The sequence below is a fragment of the Netta rufina genome, assembly GCF_964035555.1.
Source record: "Netta rufina genome assembly, chromosome: 2".
Lineage (NCBI taxonomy): Eukaryota > Metazoa > Chordata > Aves > Anseriformes > Anatidae > Netta > Netta rufina.
In genome coordinates, this window is record NC_140124.1 from 18,228,674 (window position 1) to 18,246,692 (window position 18,019).

The 18,019-nt window shown below is 40.0% G+C and overlaps 1 protein-coding gene across 1 annotated transcript; it reads right to left on the reverse strand.

Moving 5' to 3' along the window:
• Positions 1–11,449: 11,449 nt before the first annotated feature.
• THNSL1 (threonine synthase like 1) lies at positions 11,450–17,955 on the reverse strand. The gene is given in 4 exon segments (XM_084282196.1): positions 11,450–12,934; positions 12,938–14,254; positions 17,572–17,716; positions 17,935–17,955. Coding segments are annotated over 2 exon segments (2,217 nt in total). The 5' UTR covers positions 14,201–14,254; positions 17,572–17,716; positions 17,935–17,955; the 3' UTR covers positions 11,450–11,980.
• Positions 17,956–18,019: the final 64 nt, after the last annotated feature.

The window sequence follows — 18,019 nt, forward strand, 5'->3', positions numbered from 1 at the left end:
GCCATAAGGCACAATAACTTGTCAGCTTCTCAGCTGTACAATTACTTTTAGGCTGTTCCATTTATACACAATTTGATCAGTGAAGCAGATCATGCAATTAATACAAGGAACAAAAACTCATCACTAGAGATGTGGCTTCTGCTGCCCCTGAACTGACTGAAAATTACCAAGAACCAGCCCCCACCAGGAGGTAGCAGACCCACTCTTCACCTCCTAAGCTTGGCACAACAAGCTAAGTGCTCACAGAAGGCAAATTTCATTTTGGATGGAATAAAAAAAAAAAATGTAGTTTTTATTTCTTCATTTCCCGCTGTCAGCTGTCAGCTGTGCCTTGCGGAAATGAGTAACAATTTATGATGCCGGGCACTAGAGAGATCTTAGTAGTTTGTGAAGTAGTTTCCATCTAGCTTTCGCAGCGGTTCTGTGCAGAGCAGGAAAGTTCACTTGGCACTCAGGATCTTCTGGCTCAGTTTTGCCACTCTGCGTTTGCAAAACAGGTTGACCGTGTATGACATCTTTAGTAAAGTAATTCCACTGCCAGTGTAATACAGCAGATAATTGTGCCTGTTTTCTATTCAGGTGCTGTAGAGAGGGAAGGGACCAGTGCTTACAACCATCTATTTTCACAACATAAAGAAATCAGTAGGAGCTTTATCACCACCAATCAAGGGGCCCGAGGAACAGAGGTGCTGGCGATTCAGGTGCTGCACACATCCTGCAATCCAGATCTGAAAAGTAGTTGTAACAGCTCAAAAATGTAACATCTCTTTGCTTTTCATAAAGGAACATGAGGGTTGCCTTTCTGTTTTCAATAGTCATATCTTCAGCACCCAGTGTAAATTCAGAGACTCCAACATAGTGCTTTGATACTAGTGCTAAAATACAATGGTGTGAGTGCTTGCACAAAGCATAGTTTGGGATTATATGACAGTAACTGACTACTTTCAAAAACACATACTTCTAGATTTCCAACACTGAGGATGTCAAAAAGAGAGTGGAAGACATGATGTTACCAGCTTGTGAAAGCAAATCGTGTTGCACCGTGACCCTTTACACCCTGCCTTCTTAAAAACCTCATGGAAGAACTTCATAAACCCAACTTCCTTCCAGTAGGCGATCCTGGTCACTTACTGAAGATTTCATTAGCAGTACGATTATTCCAGAAAAATCTTTCATCAAAAACGTAACCCAGAGTGATAAATCACTCAGAACAATAAAATCACTTGCATGAACAAACACAGCTTCTATCGGTAATTGTGCTTGCTTGCCCTAGGCATGTTTGTTACATATGGGAAGCAATAATGCTTGTGGTTACTATTCCCAATATCACATTTTTCTTTCCCAGTTCACACTTATTCATAGCAATGCTTATCCAGCAGCAGTTATATAAGATGCAATCCAAACATTCATAATCAACCTCTCACAAACAATAAGCTGCATTAAATTAGCCCCTGACGTGCTTTGTACCAGCAAAGTAATTTGCAGATCCTTTATGAAATATTAGTCCTACTATTTGACAGCAGCCATTATGGCCATTTTTTTCTGACAGCATTATATGCAAGGGCTTGGTTATATGATCTCTCCATGGCTGTCACCTAACTGAGAGATCCTCAGGCAAAAGCACAAGTTTGGTTTCATTATTTCCCCTTTTCTGGGAGCAGGAGTACATACCCATCTGATCTGACATCATAAGATGTCCCAGAAGCAGCACGAGAAATGGCTGAGATCACCGATTTCCACTGGTTGTGTCCATCATATCCTGTTCATTACAGCATTTCTGGGGACCCTAAACTGTGCTTTTGCCTTGATTAACTCATTTCGCCTGTTAAGTTGTGTGTACTGCTTACTGACTGTTCTCCAGGATAAGTCCTTTCCACGTGCCAACCATCAGCCTTTGAGAGCAGAGGATGTTGCTTTCCTTAGTATTTGGGGTTTTCCTTTTTAAAAACCTCCTCTGTAGGATATGCTTCTTGCTCTTCTCTGTGGAAACCTGTCCACATCTACTCAACTAGTGCCATGCCAAATTACAAAAAAAGAAAATTCTGTGTGTAATTTAACTTGAAAAAGTAATGGCAACAAATCAGTATTACAAATCATTTACTTTCTTATCAACATTGATTTCATAATTATCATGTATAAGTTCCTTCCTAGCGCCTTTTCCACATCCTTGAAATAGTCATTTCCATTTCACCATACTTCTTGAAAACTTGCAGCATGTAGGAAGCGTTCAGACCTTAAAAATTTACTGGTAGTCAGCTCCAGATACTATTAACTCACAAGGTCTGCCTCTGCAGTCCTTGTGCCACGTCCTACCGGCAGGTAGTTTCTACCAACCTGATAACTACAAAAACATGCGTTTTGTTTTGTTTTTCTGACAATTGTATTCAGCAGACAGTATTTCATATTTTGTTTTGCACAGCCACCTCAGAGAGATGATACAGGTATAACAGCATGTTAAGGAAAAGAACAGCTGCTGAATGTCAAAGCAGTACCCGCTCACTCAGCGAAGATTGTCATTAGTGTCAGGAACGGAGGCAGCCACTTCTCTGTCCACTCAGCTGTGGTAAACAACAGGAACCAAAACCAGAGGGGCTGATGCATCAGCGGGAATGGCACATGGAGCAGAAGGATTAGTAGGAAATGTACACAAGCATTAGAGAAGATATTCTAAGGCCACAAAAGTTTCTGTACCACAAATCTAAAACTACCAAGACAAGGAAATGTAGTCTATTATAGCTCTCTCTGTTGACTTGAAATAGACTTGATAAAAAAATTACCCAAACTGCATTTGATTCCAGTTTAAGCATGAACTTAAGGTAATGTCTTTTTTCCAAACCAAAGCAACTAGGGCACTAGCTTGAATGATTACTTAGCTCACGTCTGATCTTACAGAGTCAGCAAAAAAAAGCAAGGTAAAATGAGGACTTTAACCACAGAAAAAGAAACGTAAGTATAATAAGCATGTCCCTGGTGTATTTGTATTGGTTTGGTGGGTTGTATTATGCTCTGTTCATGATTGCATTTAATTTAAGGAAAAAGAAAAACAGAGTATTGGCTTTTAGCACGCAAAGATAATAATAAACCAAAAAAGGTAAAGCCTGAAAGAAAGCAGACCTGCCTGTGGGCTCTGTTATCAAGTCTGAATGACGAGTATTTGAAAATACATTGGTTGGTCATTTCAACATTAAGCTATGAATAATCCTCCCTGCACAGCAGGGCACAGTATTTATACTGTGGTTTTCTTTGAATACAGTTATCTGCTCTTTCTTATCCCAAAACTCAATACAAACCCCATACCCTACATCACATTCTAAAGCCCAAAGAAATGGGGTTTGCATGTACGATAATGGCATTACATGCGCTCTTTATTTAAATAATAAAGAATTGAATTTATTTGTTTGTATTAAAGCAAAATTGTTTCAAGATTTACAGTTGAAAAGTCTCTAACAGTATACAATGCTATGAATTAATGTGTTTCTTTGACCTGGAACCATCATAAAATTCTATATACCCCACATATCAATGAACACGAAGGTTTCTTACAACAGAGTTTTAGTCAAATTTCTATTAATTAGGTTTTCTAAAAAATGAAAACATAAAAGGCTTGTATAACATCACAAGTGCTTATGATGGCCTTTAATTTGATAGCCTTCAAAAACTGCAGAAAACTGTCTAGCAAATTTCTGTTAGGAATGCCATCTTGTGGTTAAAACTGTATATAACCACGACTCCAGGTAAGCTTAGCTAAATTTTTACCTGCTAAATATAGTTTATACAGAAATGAGGTACTCATATATGACCCTTCAAAATCTACGCTATTCATTTATTAACCATTCTGGATGAAAATGTCTGTGAATATGGATTTCCCTTCCTCATCTGTATACAATGCTAATTAATTATGCAGGGAGCACAACTTTCATTAGGAGATGGTATGCATTTATTAGCATTTTAAACAGAAACAGATTGCACATGCATTTAGTAAAAAAATAAATAAATAAATAATAAAAAAAGAGCCCACTTAATGCCTACTTTATTTAGATATAATTTAGTGGATTAGTTTCAAACGTAAGAAAATACGAGCATTTTTCTCAAAACATTTCTAGAAAAGAACCCTTTTGCACATACTACCTCTGCTAAGCTTTATGGAACATCTCTGGTTGCTATACAAAAGGTCAAGTTGAACTATAAAAAGGAAACACTGGATGTTTCAATTTGTCTTAAACAGATCTTATCGTGAGCTGAAAATGAATTGAAAATGGCTGTTGGATCACAAATTGCTCACTAAAGCACAGAGAAATGCCAGGTAAACAAGAATAGAAAGAAGGGGTCCAAAAGCATCTAATAATCTCTAAGAGACGTCTAATTTTTAAAAGCTGAGAAAAACAAATAATCAATAGCTACATTCAATACAGCTGACATTTTCATAGGCAATTCCCTACTACTTATGTTCACATAATTTTCATAATGAAAGTATGCATTACACAAACCATCACAACACATATTGTATAATGAAATTTAAAACTAATGAGCCATATCCTAATAGCCATGAGTCAAGTCAGGATGTGCATTAGTAGACCATTTGCAATTCTCTAGTGGCAGAAAGAACAAGGCTAAACATATCCAGTAGCCCATTTAGAGCACAGCTTGTTCTTTGTACTGGTAACAGTAGAGCAGAACTGAAATGAGTTTGCAATCTTTAACGCTCAGGCAGGCCTCTGTGAAATATTGTTCATACTTCTGTTAGCATGTAAGTTACTCCTGGGGCAGCCAAAAAGGACTGCTGTGATTATTTAGCTTGACCTTTTGCATAACATGGATCTGGCTCGCCTGAATTTCTCCTCTATCAAATCACATCTGTTCAGAAAACCATCTAGTACTTCCAGACTAGATAAAACTTTACCAATCTGTTAACTGCCTTTACTTCTTGCAATGTGTCTAGCTGTATTTACAATCACTCGATCACTTCTCCTCTGCTAGACTGAAGAGACCTTTATTTTATTAATAGGCTTTTGCTTCAATAATTTTCTTCTATGCTAACTTTCCTTTCATTAAACTTAAGCAGATTCTATTTACCAAGACTCTTGTGACATTACCTTTTTAATCTTTTTATTGCCCTTACAACTCTTTTCTGTCCAATTTTCTAGTATTACTGGAAAAGTTAGGCACAGCATTCTTGGAAAAGGTTGTATCAAAGTGAAATACAGACAGCAGCATTACCTTCCTGTCAACATTCCCATTTCTAGACCTGAAAATCTCACTGGTCTGTTTGGCCACAAGGCATGCTGACAATTCAAGTTCAGCTGAGCATGCACCCCACCTCCAGGCACTCTTCAAAGTCAGCATTCCCTACAACACAGTGGTCTATTCGGTAAGTATGAGCTCAAGCCTCTGCTCCTAGAGACATTGTTCTACTTTAGGCCATGGTAAAATGCAGATTTTTCACAGCTCCCTACTAAATAATTCATCCTACTCTGTTTAAGTGGCTCCTCGGTATTTAAATTTTGTGGCATCCGCAGACTTGAGCACTCATTGTTAAACCTTCCTTTGTGTTCTCAACAAACTGATGATTAATAACCAAAACCTGAGTGAACTCATGTAACAAATCTGCGTAGTCACAGCTGTCCTTTCAGAATTACATTTTCAGATCTCAATTAGCATCATGATGAATTCTAAATTGGATGATAATACTTTACATATTCCTATAGCAGTAAGTTATTTAAAATAAAAGAAAAATTAAGATTTGGATCTAGATTTGAAAATCTAAGGGTACTCCAAATAGCAGTAATGAAATATCTAAACATTAGAGCAAAAATGTTTCTGCTATGTAACTGATTTTGTAAAGCTTGGGATACACTTTCCATTAAAAAAAATGCATTCTTTTGTAGCACAGGAAAAAATACTGTGGTTTCTCCACTTAGTTAAATTGTACATAAACAAGTAAATCAGGTGCTTTCTTAATTCTGTCAATCACTTACCACTTTATTTCCTATGCATTAGCCTCCTACTCTGTGCTCTGTTCCGAACCTTGCATCCATTTTATTACACCAGTCATGGAAGTATCCGAAGATCACCTTTAAGAGCCATCAGAGAATAAAGTCTTCTGGAATAAAAGGCAAAAACTGTTTAGATCCACCTGTACACCTGAAGATCCTCGACAGTTAAAATACCTAAGCTGGAGAGCAAGACTGTGACTGATAGCTTTTAGTCTGGTGCCTTCTGAAAGATCTTGCTGAAGCAACAGCTTCCCGCTTTTGATGAGCATGCTGCACATGTTTTATTAAGTATTATGAAAAAACACAGTAACATTTACTTCCTTCTCAAAGTGCTAACATACATTTGGAATTACCTGTTCATGTTAATTTACTGAAATTCAAAGCTCGTTGTATTAGTATTTCATCCATTCAAAAGTATGGTTTACATACCCAGAACCTTGAAATCACACTCCAAGTAAACCAAAGCACTGCTCTCTAAGCCAACTGTCACCAGACAACCAGTTTATCACCTCCATTGAACTAAGTATGAATAAGAGAAAGATGTAACTGGAATATATTTCATTTTCAATAAAAATTCTGCAGAGGACAGACTTTCCACACAGCACCAGTTAAATCTGTGATGCAAACCAAATAAAGTGTTTAGACATTTGCTATTTTTGTGTCTTTTTTTTTTTTTTTCATGTTTCTTGTTGTTGTTCTTTGTTTGTGTGTTTTTGTTTTGTTTTTACATACTTTCCTTCCAGGATGCTGTGAAATATCTCACATCTGCCAGTCTCAGCAGAGAGAAATCACTAGATTGATTACCATATACCTAGCATTCAGGTAAACTCATAAAGGAACACATTTTTTTTTTTGAGATTTAAGAATACGAAACTCTGAAACTACCTCTCTCAGAGGATTTCCTTTGTATCAAACTGATAAGACCATATCTGCAAAGAAATGCTACATCATGGATCTTGCTGTGTTTATTTAGAAGGAATGCAGTAGAAACAAACAACTACACACATACTTGAGGCATGCAAACATGATATACTTAATAACAATGTGCATTCCTGATGTCTTCGAAGAGCACAGTTGATGTGTTGAAAAACAAGACTCTTCCATTCAGAGTTCCATCTGCTAAAATATCCCATCATCTCAAAAACATAACTAACAATTCTTTTTAAATTCACACCAAGAAAACAGAATTCTCTTCTGAAATCAAGCCTCACTGCTCTGTTGACACTTTACCAAAAATCACTGTCACCATGACGAGTGGGACCAGGCCGCACCTCAAGTGCTGCGTTCAGCTTTGGGCCCCTCGCTACAAGGACATCGAGGCCCTGGAGCATGTCCAGGGAAGGGCTACGAAGCTGGTGAAGGGCCTGGAGCACAAGGCCTGTGAGGAGTGGCTGAGGGAATTGGGGTTGTTCGGTCTGGAGAAGAGAAGGCTCAGGGGAGACCTCATTGCTCTCTACAGCTACCTGAAAGGAAGCTGTGGGTCGGCCTCTTCTCACATGGGAATGGCCTCAAGTGGTGCCAGGGGAGGTTCAGGTTGGAAATGGAGACATTTCTGCTCAGAAAGAGCAGTCAGGCACTGGGACAGGTTGCCCAGGGAGGTGGTGGCATCACCATCCCTGGGGGTGTTTAAGGAAAGGTTGGACGTGGTGCTTAGGGACATGGTTTAGTGGGTGATGGTGGTAGGGGGACAGTTGGACCAGATGATCTTGGAGGCCTTTTCCAACCGTAGTGATTCTACAAAGGCAAGTAATGAGCAGCTGGTACGTCTGCAAGAACTACAAAGCATTTTCCATATAAATACTTTTATAATGGAAAGTGTAAATATAGGTGTTACAAACCATTCCTCGTTACATTTGCCTTTAAGATTTTTCATGTGGCATCAGTGTTCAAAGATTTATTTATACAGAAAATAGCTTAACTAAAGCTATGCTATCACTCCAGGCCAACAAAGCCAGTAAAAATGCATATATATACATGCTCCCACTCTCTGTAAACCTGGCTGACATTGATTTAGACTGCAAAATCCCATCTTTAAGCAAATAGGAGCAAACTGTGTACATCAAGCCCAAACACCTTTGAGAATCCTACTAACCATTAGAATGTAAATTTGCTTTGGTGCATCATAAGTACACCATTTTTTCTTATAGAAAATATTATGTGACAGAATTCAAGGTGTACAATGTCTGCAAACAACAAAAAACAGTACTTGTGTTCACTCTGAACAGTTAATGACCTTTGAATCTTTTGTAACACAGCGAGAAAAAAACCTGCACAATGTTTGTTGAACTACGGTATTTTGCTGAATGACATTTAGAGAAGCTGGGCTGGGAAAGGGCAAAGATTGCTTCCCTTACTGTCCTATCCTATACCCCACAGCCAGTCACAGCAGTGAGCACACTGGAAATTTTTTCTCCTCTCCCATTCCTCCAGGCCCAGCAGGTCAAAGCAAGAGAGAGGACTGTACGTTGCAGCTACCACAACACAGCACCAGCACCTAGTCACAAATACCACATAGATTTGGGATTGTGACACTACTGCGGTATTTTAATAGCACCCATTAATAGGATCCACAAGCAGACGTGGCACACAAAAATAGTTCATTTAAGGTATGACAAATGACAAAGCCCAATTCTTTTTTTTTTTTTTTTTAATAATTAATCAAGTATTGTACTGTTAATGAGTTTAGACATTCTGAGAAATGTACTAAGACCGTACATGCTCCTCAATCACTATCTTTACTTTCATATTAAAAACCCTTCAGCACAACTGCTCGTTTCTGTACTTATTTGATTCAAGTAACCATATCACCTGTTACATTGGTTCACATGGTAAGAAAATATTAACTAGGAATTTCACTTTTTTCCTCAAACCAAGCTTGAGTTACAGCCATGAACTTTGAAATATCAATTGCTTGAGTCGCGCCAAAATAAATCTTCTGTTAGACAGGTTTAGTTCTTCCTGATTTATCTAATAATCAACTAATTCAAGGTAGGTCATAGACCCCTAGCCCAATCTTTTATAAAATCTCAACTTTTCTCTTTTAGGTACTTTCCACAAAAATAAGCTCTTCTTTGTAGGTACTTCTAGAATGTACTGCAACTGTGCATGAGAAATTGCTCTATGACAAATGGTACCAAACCCCATGGAACCAGGTCCTACAGAATTTCCAGTTTCCAGATGAAACCAATTCCCATTCCAGGAAGAATTTTATTTTATTTTTTTTAGATTTAGAATTCATGCTTTGTACTGAGCATATACAGTGAGAACTTTTTTTTTCCACTTGGGACTAATACAAGAATCAAATTGATACATTCAGAAATGAAAGGTGGATGAGCACTAATTATCTGCACAATTCTTTTATTTTGGCAACATATTTATGCAACATTTTCCTTACAGTTTTGTGTTTTTGGTTTTGTTTTTTTTTTTTTTTTTTTTTTTTTTTTTAAAAAGTCATTCTTATGTTACAAAAATGATTTTCCAAAGTTATTGCAGAAATAAGAAACAAGGTCTGAACATAGAAAGTAACAAGAAAGTAACAAGAAAGATCCTCAAAAAGCATCCAAGAATGGCAGAATCTGAAGAGCTATTGTGTCACACCTTTATCAGCTACATGTGACTTTACTACAGAACACATTCACTGGGGCAAATGCACATCGTAAAATCATGCTTGGGTCTTTCAGCTTACGCTGGAACACTTCACATAAACCGAGGATGTTTTCAAGTAGTCTGTTGGATGGTGCTTTCTTCACCTCTAATGTGACAAAAAGTACAAGCAGGCACACAAGGGAAGGGGGTGGAATGATTCTATTAGCATTATCTCGTCTCTGTATTTTGGCAACTGATCAAAGCCGCTAATGAGTTTTGACATCTATGAGATGTTGACTCTCAAAGAGGCAAAAACGTTACCAATTACCAACTCTCTTGCCAATACCTCTCCCTTTATGCATCTTGGTGGGAACCACAGCCTCCCATAGCTGTACGTCCTCACACCTCAGAGCTTTTACCTTCTTACCTGTAACTGGATAACATTCAAAACTTGCCAACACATCATTTTATCATTTCTCATACTGTGAAATCTAGTTGTATTTTAAACCTTTGTGAAATATAATCTACAGTTAACAGATCAAGTTTGCCCATAACCACATGATCTCCTAAGTCAACTTGCTCTATGTTTTCTGATAAATAAATAAAGAGCCCATCATTAGCAAAAACAGATTAACCTGAAATAGATCTGTGCTATCAATGAATATCTCTGATGCCATCACATTTGCCAGACACTGAAATTCATCCTCCACTTTTCCTTGATATCAAGAACTGAGAAGCTTCCTTCATAATGTAATTAATGCTTTGCATGAATTGAATGTCAATAAAATTACTCTAAGAAAAATATAACAGAGGTAATTAGAATAAGAAAGCTACATGACCTCAAAGTTAAAAAATAGAGTACAAGAAACAAATGTAAATAAATACTTAAGTTTGAATCTTATTTAAGGAGACTGCTGCTAATGATAAAAAAAAAATAAAATAACATTAAAGGAGTATTCAGAAGTTGAAAATTGAAATAGAAGAGATCTAGGAAACATCACAGTACATTGGAGGAAGAGTCACATCTCAAAAATTATAAATATTGAAGGAAGGATTCTATTTTATAGAGGAGAATATTGGGGAGGAGGGGGTGTTACTATCTGCACTGGGTCTGGATGGGATGTTAGCTTTCCATGCAGCAGCCCATACAGTGCTGTGCTCCGCACTTGTAGCTAGAACAGCAGTAGCATCACCCCAGCGTTGTGTCTGCTGCTGAGCAGTGCTGGCACAGCATCAGGACTCTCCCTAACCCTCCTAGGGGGTGGCCAAAAAAGTGAGAAGAGAAACATCACCAGGGCAGCTGACCTAACCCAACCAAAGTGATATTCCATACCACATCATGTCACACCCAGCAATAGAAGGTGGAAACAGGAAGAAGAGGGGAGGGGTGGGCTCTCGTGAAAACGTCGGTCCTCCTCCCAAACACCGGCTACGTGCATTGAGGCCCTGCTTCAAGGACGTGGTCAAGCATCACTCATTTGTGGGAAGTAGAGTAATTTCTTTCCTCTGCACTTCCACATAGCCTTTATTTGTTTTGTTTTTTTCCCTTTCCCCCTCCCTTTTCTCTTTTTTTTTTTTCCCTTTAGTTAAATTGTTTAGTTAATAATAATCTTTCCTTAATAATTAGTTCTTTTTTCCTTTAATTTAATTATCCTTATTTCAACCCGTGAGTTGTTCTTTCCTTTACTTCTTCCCCTCCTCATCTAAGGAAGGGGAGCGAGAGAACAGTTGTGGTGTTTAGCTGCCTAGCAGGGTAAACCCACCACGCTATCTGAAAACCCAAATAATCAGACTTTTTGTGTAAATGTTTGCCACACAACACACACACAAAAACACCATATAAGAAGATAACATACCATCAAATTGCATGGTTCAGGGATTAATAACACAAGTATACTTTAATCTTCACAGCAAAATCAACCCTCATTAGTAACATTTGAGCATCATCACTATCATATTATGTTCCAGTGCCCTAAGTGAAGTGAGAGTTTAACCAATCACCCCCGGCAAGTGATCACATCATTCCCACAACAAAATGACAGCTATTTGTTTCAGAAAGGTCAGACCTCATTACCTTCCTCCTTCAGGGGAGAACGCTCCAGGCTTGTGAAGGGGACAGTGCTGCCAAGGGAAGCCTGCACAGCTGCTGTCTCTAGTACGTGTGGCCTGCACAAGAGTACTCCAGGCTTCTGCCCTCTCAATTCAAAACCCTTCAGCACTGCTACAAACCTCGCATGCATTACTTAAAAACACCACTGAAGACAATTGAATGTAACCCTGCAGATGTTACGCTGTGGCCTGGACACAGGCCAGATGGATTTTTTGACTTTATTTCTATGATTCTGTGATTCATGCAGTTGGCTAAAGCACACAATTGACACAGTGGATGTCCGACCGGTTGCTCAGAAAACTTTCATAAAATGATTTTGAATTAAGGTCTCTATCTGGGACATCAGCACACTCAGATCAGCAGCACAGACCTGGTGATGCTCATTCGCATTCTTTTTCAGCGTCTCTAACAGGCCCCAGTGGACTGGAGGCAGAGGGCTGTAAGAACTCAGCAAGTGAAGCTGACTTAATGGGTTCTGTTTGATTTCCGCAATCCTCAAGGCCCTCAAGATAGCAGGTGCAAACTTCGAATAATGAGCTGTAGATGAAATAATAATTGGGCAAGTTCTGTCTTGCAATCGATCTGCAACTAATTTAGCAACAGCTGTGTGTGTATCCAAAATATATCCCGTGGTGCTGTACACGGAGTGAATGGCAGCGAGGCAGTCGTCCTCAGAGCACCAGCCAGCCACCAAGTCCTGCTGAAGCTTTTCGAGTAGATCTTTCCGCAGCTGAAAGTGGCCCTGATTTTCCAGCTGGCTGTACAGTTGTGTCACCAGTTCTCCGTCCCCATCGGCAATCAGGTGCAAGTACCGCTCGAGATTGGAGGACTTCAGAATATCTACTGCTGGTGAGGAAGTGGGAACTAACTTTCTTCCCCTCAAATCATAGCTACCCGTCTGTATGAAGTCAGTCAAAACATTGTTTTGGTTGGAAGCACAAATGCATTTTCTAATAGGGATTCCCATAATTTTAGCATACAAAGCAGCTAATATGTTGCCAAAGTTCCCTGTAGGAATGCAAACATCTACAGGACTTCCAAAGGCAATAATACCTTGCTGAACAAGATCAAGGTATGCAGAGGCATGATAAACTACCTGAGGAAGCAGGCGTGCCCAGTTTATGGAGTTTGCTGCCGCTAAAGCTGTGCCATATTCTACTGTAAGAAAGCCAGTGTAATCAGAATTGGTGAAGATTTGTTTTATAGCCGTCTGGCAAAAATCAAAATCGGATTTGACACCTATGGATCAGGCGTTTTCCTTCTGACAGCCAATCATCTGTGATTTTTGAATGGGGCTTACTCCATCCTCAGGAAAAAAACTGATGACAGCAATTCTCTGTTTGTCAATGTCATGGAGACGACTGAAGCCATCCAGGACAGCACTCCCTGTGTCCCCAGAAGTAGCTACCAGAACCAAGTAATTGCAGCTCCTGGGAATGCAGTATGCAAACATATGTGGCATCATCTGTAAGGCAAAATCTTTAAATGAAGCTGTCGGTCCATGAAATAACTCAAGGAGAAACTGATTGCCTGTCAAATGCCTAACTGGGGCGATTTTAGAACAAGAGAAGTTTTCTCCGTAAGCAATGCCAATAATTTCTCGCAGTTTCGATGCAGGGATATCAGCAGGGTGTATGCATCTCTCGAGTACCACCTGGGCTCTTTCAGCATACGTTGCTTCTATCAGGCTTTGCCACTCTTCGGCAGTGAATTTTGGAAGTCCTCTCTCAGGAACAAAGAGTCCTCCATCGGGGGCTAAGCCCTCAATAACAACATCACTGAAATACTTGTGAGTGTCTTTTTGTGTGCTCCTTCCAGACCTACTAGACCTAGTTGAAACGTAAGTTTCCAGTTCTGAGTTTTGGTATCTCTTCACGGCATCGAGTACCTTTTCTGCCACGACCTCTGCTGCCACATCCCCTCCACAAAGCACGCGGACGTCGTACCACCTTTTGTAGAACTGCTTCCTGAACTGAAGGATGTCCTTGAGAGAAGTGCCAGGACCCTGGCCCACAATGCGATCCACCTTCATCGACTTCAGCCTGCTCATAATGACCGCCGTGGGCACGTCCAGATACACAACGATTCCATTTTGCTTCACATGCTGCATGCCGGCAGCATGCATCGGATTGGACCCAGTAAGGGAAATGACACTTCCAGATGCTGAAAACTTCAACAGGGCTTTTCCTTCCTCCTCTAAAAACTGCTCGTTACCAACATCCTGCAGTTTTTCCGACACGCTCATATTCCAGGTTGTTTCAAGGACATCATCATCTATATCTATGACAGGGCAATCCAGTTTCTGACCTACTATTCTCCCAACTGTTGTTTTCCCAGCACCCGGAGGCCCCATCAGGATAATATTTTTGTTTCCAACAAGAGAATGGCTTGAGAACCACGACTTCCATATCTGCGCAAACGCTACAGGTCTTGAAAACATCAGTTTTAAACACATGCCAGAAAGACTGCTTTGGGCTATCAGTCTCAAAGGCTGATACTTAACATGAAACATCTTCTTCTGCTTTTTTTTTTTTTTTTCAAGCCAACTTGACAATCCACTTAATTGCTTCAAAAAGAAAAAAAAAATATCAATTAGTCCTTCAGCAAACATCTACAGAAAAACTTAAAGGATATAAAATTCAGAACAAGAATGAAAACACAAATCCAGTTAGGATTTTTTCAGTGCCAGGGCTGTACATAAGACCATTCATTCCCTCCCTCCTGCGTAGCTCCAGCTCACCTCCACTGACAAATCCAACTTCAAGCAGTCCATATTGTCAGGTTAAATAAAGATATCAAAACTTAACACTACAATACTCTCTGCAAATAATATTGTTCATAGGAATTCAAAATCAATTAGCTTTTCTGCTAGTAGACTTATTTAGAAGTACACATTCACAAATAACAAAGGCTAATTATTCTTGTGTAATCAGAAGATTGTAAATACTGCCTTTTCCTACTTCCAAGATGTCTTTTATTTCCTTTCTAAAAAAGGAATTAAAAAATTGCAATACCCTCTTAAATCCAATAAAAACTCACACACTTGGGCAACAGCAAGGCTGGAAGAGTTCCATCCAGTTCTCTTCTGATGGGATGACAGACCAAGTGAATTGTCAAGAAATCCTATAATGGAATTTTATCGGGTGTATTTGGTGTAAAGTGGGAGAGAGAAACAGACATCATGAAGACACTCTACTCTCAAAAAAAAAAAATCAGTAGGAAAGCAGCATCCTCAACACAGATCAGGCAAGACACTCTCAATACATTGCTTTGTTTGCTTACAGAAATCAATGCCAGTGCCAACTGGAGTTGCAGAACACGATAAGCGTGTGATATTTAGAGCCAAACGGTGAAGGACTCAAAATCTCAATAGAAGAGGAGGGCTCGGGGAAAAAATCCACACACATTTGTACAGAAAATTGTTCCCGAGTCATTTTTCAGTGTAGGTAGGCAAACAACTTTGTTATTATTATTTCTTCACTGTTCGTGAACAAAATGTTTAAAGAAAAACAACATGAAACATTCTTTTAGGAAATTAATATCATTTTAGATGTAAAATTTCACCTCTTGGGTTATTCATCAATTCTTTTAAAATGTAACATACGTAAAAACAACGTTTTTATTTATTTAAGACTGTATTAGTGGATAGCCGTTACAATATGCAGGACAGAAATACTTGACTAAGCTTCAAGTTGCAATTTTTATTCCCTCCTGACACCGTAACACATAACCGAAACTGCAATCAGCAATTTCTAGTAACTATATTTTAAAGACTCAATATAACTGCAAGCATCCCAGCTGCTTGCTTCACTATGGTTGGTGGGTTTTGTTCGTTTGTTTTTTGTTTATATACCAGCTACTTTGTCCAGAAAAATAATTTTTAATGATGAAGTGTTTTTCTGTGTTAATCAGGACTGACTAAATAGAACAAATGAAGGAATTCACTATAAACTGCCAGATCTTTCAGCCATTCAGAGCCATTTCTCTAGAAAGTCTCCAGTCCAACAGTGCTTTAGCACTGCAGAGAGCAGGAACAGGCCTACAGTTGCAGAAGGCAACCAAAATGGGAAACCTACCATCTTCCAAAGACCTATTCAGGGTTAAACTACATTTACAGTTACCAGAGTCCTTGAACCCTGCCGTTCCCTATCACAGTGGCCAATATCAAATGACTCCAGAGACACAGGTCACTCCAACTCCAAAAATGATAGAAGCTCAGGTTTTGTAAGAGAAAACCACAAAGTCTTTGCTTCCAGATGTTCCCTGCTCTACGTTCCTAGATCTGTCTTTTAGTCTTACCAATCTATTAGCTTACGTTACAAAGTCAAAGCACTTGTAATCAGCTAAATCTTTCCACTCACTCACTTCTGCATGGAGAGATGAGCTTGCAAACCAGTGCCTGAAACGTCACTGTATTCTGTGTTTGCACCCTGCGCTGTGACACAGTAAGCACGCTGTAATTACAAGGTGTAAATCAGAGTAAAGATGAGCACAGGATGTATAGATGCAGAGTTTTTTGTAATAGTTATTTAAAAGAACAAGAAAAAATCTGTGAAGAGTAGTTGTGACAATCAGCATCATTATAAAGCCATACTGTAATCATAATGCACTGTAGTGAGTACAAACATACAGAGCTACAGGGCCAGAAAGAGGTATTTAAACTTCCAGATGTAAATAGGTTCAGGATTCAAAAAAGACTTAGAGGCACTATCTTAGTGATTTTATTTATTTAACCTAGGAATCACTTCAAACCTTGTTAATGAACTGTGGGCATACAAGTCATGCCAAACATAGCAACCTGTCTACGTGTCTAGATGCACTACAGATTCCCTTTCAGGTACAGTACATGCTATACAGCTGCAGGATGTAACATCTGGACTGCTTTATCAATCTACAACACAGGGACTTAAAACACCCAACATGAGAGCTGTAGACAAGAAAGGTACAAGAAACAGATTTCTCTGGTTACATACCTGCCACGTTTACATAAACTTACAAGCAGCCTAAAGGATTGTTTGAAATCAACTCAGTTAATTTGGTGCAGAAATTTGCAGGGAATTTTATTCAGCTGCTCAGAAAGTTTAACCTACTACGGTTTAATCCAATTTTGCACCCACATGAAGTATACATGCAAACAAGCTCGCAACCACTCTTATTCCAGTGGCAAAGCTATGCTGTAAAAACATCTTGAATCAGACTTCATGTCTAGGAGAGTTCACCAGCTTACAGCACCAAACCAACCACCCTTAGTTACAGCTACTTCTACCAACAGGTTTTTGTGTTGTTTTATTTTACTTTTTTTTATTAAAGCAGTGCTTATACCCATACCTCCAATGAAGCTTTGGTAATACACCTCAACCCTCCACTCGGACTGCTGAGGGCATCTATGTATCACTAGCAGATAACCAAAATCTTAACAGCCACAACTGGTGACAAGAATTCAAGTGAAAATTGTTATAGTTATTGGTATGGACACAAAGTTTGCAGAGACGTGAGGTATGGTTAAACTGCAGAGCCCAAGGAAGGGAGAGGCAGTTGGCAGCTGTTGAAGACCTCAAGGCAGGTCAAGATAAGTAATACTCATGCTTCAAAAATGTTAACGCAGAAAAAATATCCTTTTACTTTCCTTGGAGTTTTTATGTAGAGTAAAAAACTCCTAAACAACCTCAACCCTCCCACAGACCAAAATGCTAAAAATAAGTCACCTGCGTGCACACACTTCACCTCGTTTCCTCAAGGAAAGCCACCCACGGGTGAAGAAGCCCACAGGTCACCACACACAAAACCCTCAGAGCCACTGGAGGTGGCAGGGTCGCTCACACCCCCCCGATCACGACAATAAAGGCTCACTGAGGCAGCACAAAGCGCGTGCTGGGGACAAACCTTAACTCCCACGGGAGCTCCCGCTCCGTGGGGCACTCCCACCCACGGGAGGCTTCCAAAACATTATCTCAGGGCACTGCGGCAGCTTTAGGAGTCCTGTGCACCGTCACGGAGGGGCCACGCTCGCTTCTGGGCGCTGCGAGGTCTGGAAAAGAGAAAAACAAGACAAGGCAGCCCGGGCAGGCCGCGACGAGGGCTCACGCCACAGCCGCCACCGCCCCCTCCCTCACGAACCCCCCCCGCCCGCCGCGAGGCCCCTCACGTACTGCCCCCCCCCCGACCCCTCCAGGCTCACACCGCGCATGCGCAGCCACCCGGCTCTCCCCTCTGCACCCCGCCTGCCCGCCCTCAGTCCGGGCGTACGCGCGCCGCTCTTAGCTTCACCTCCGCCAAGCGCGCCTGCGCAACCCGCAGAGGGGAGGGAGGGGGGGGAGCGACGGCGTAGCCC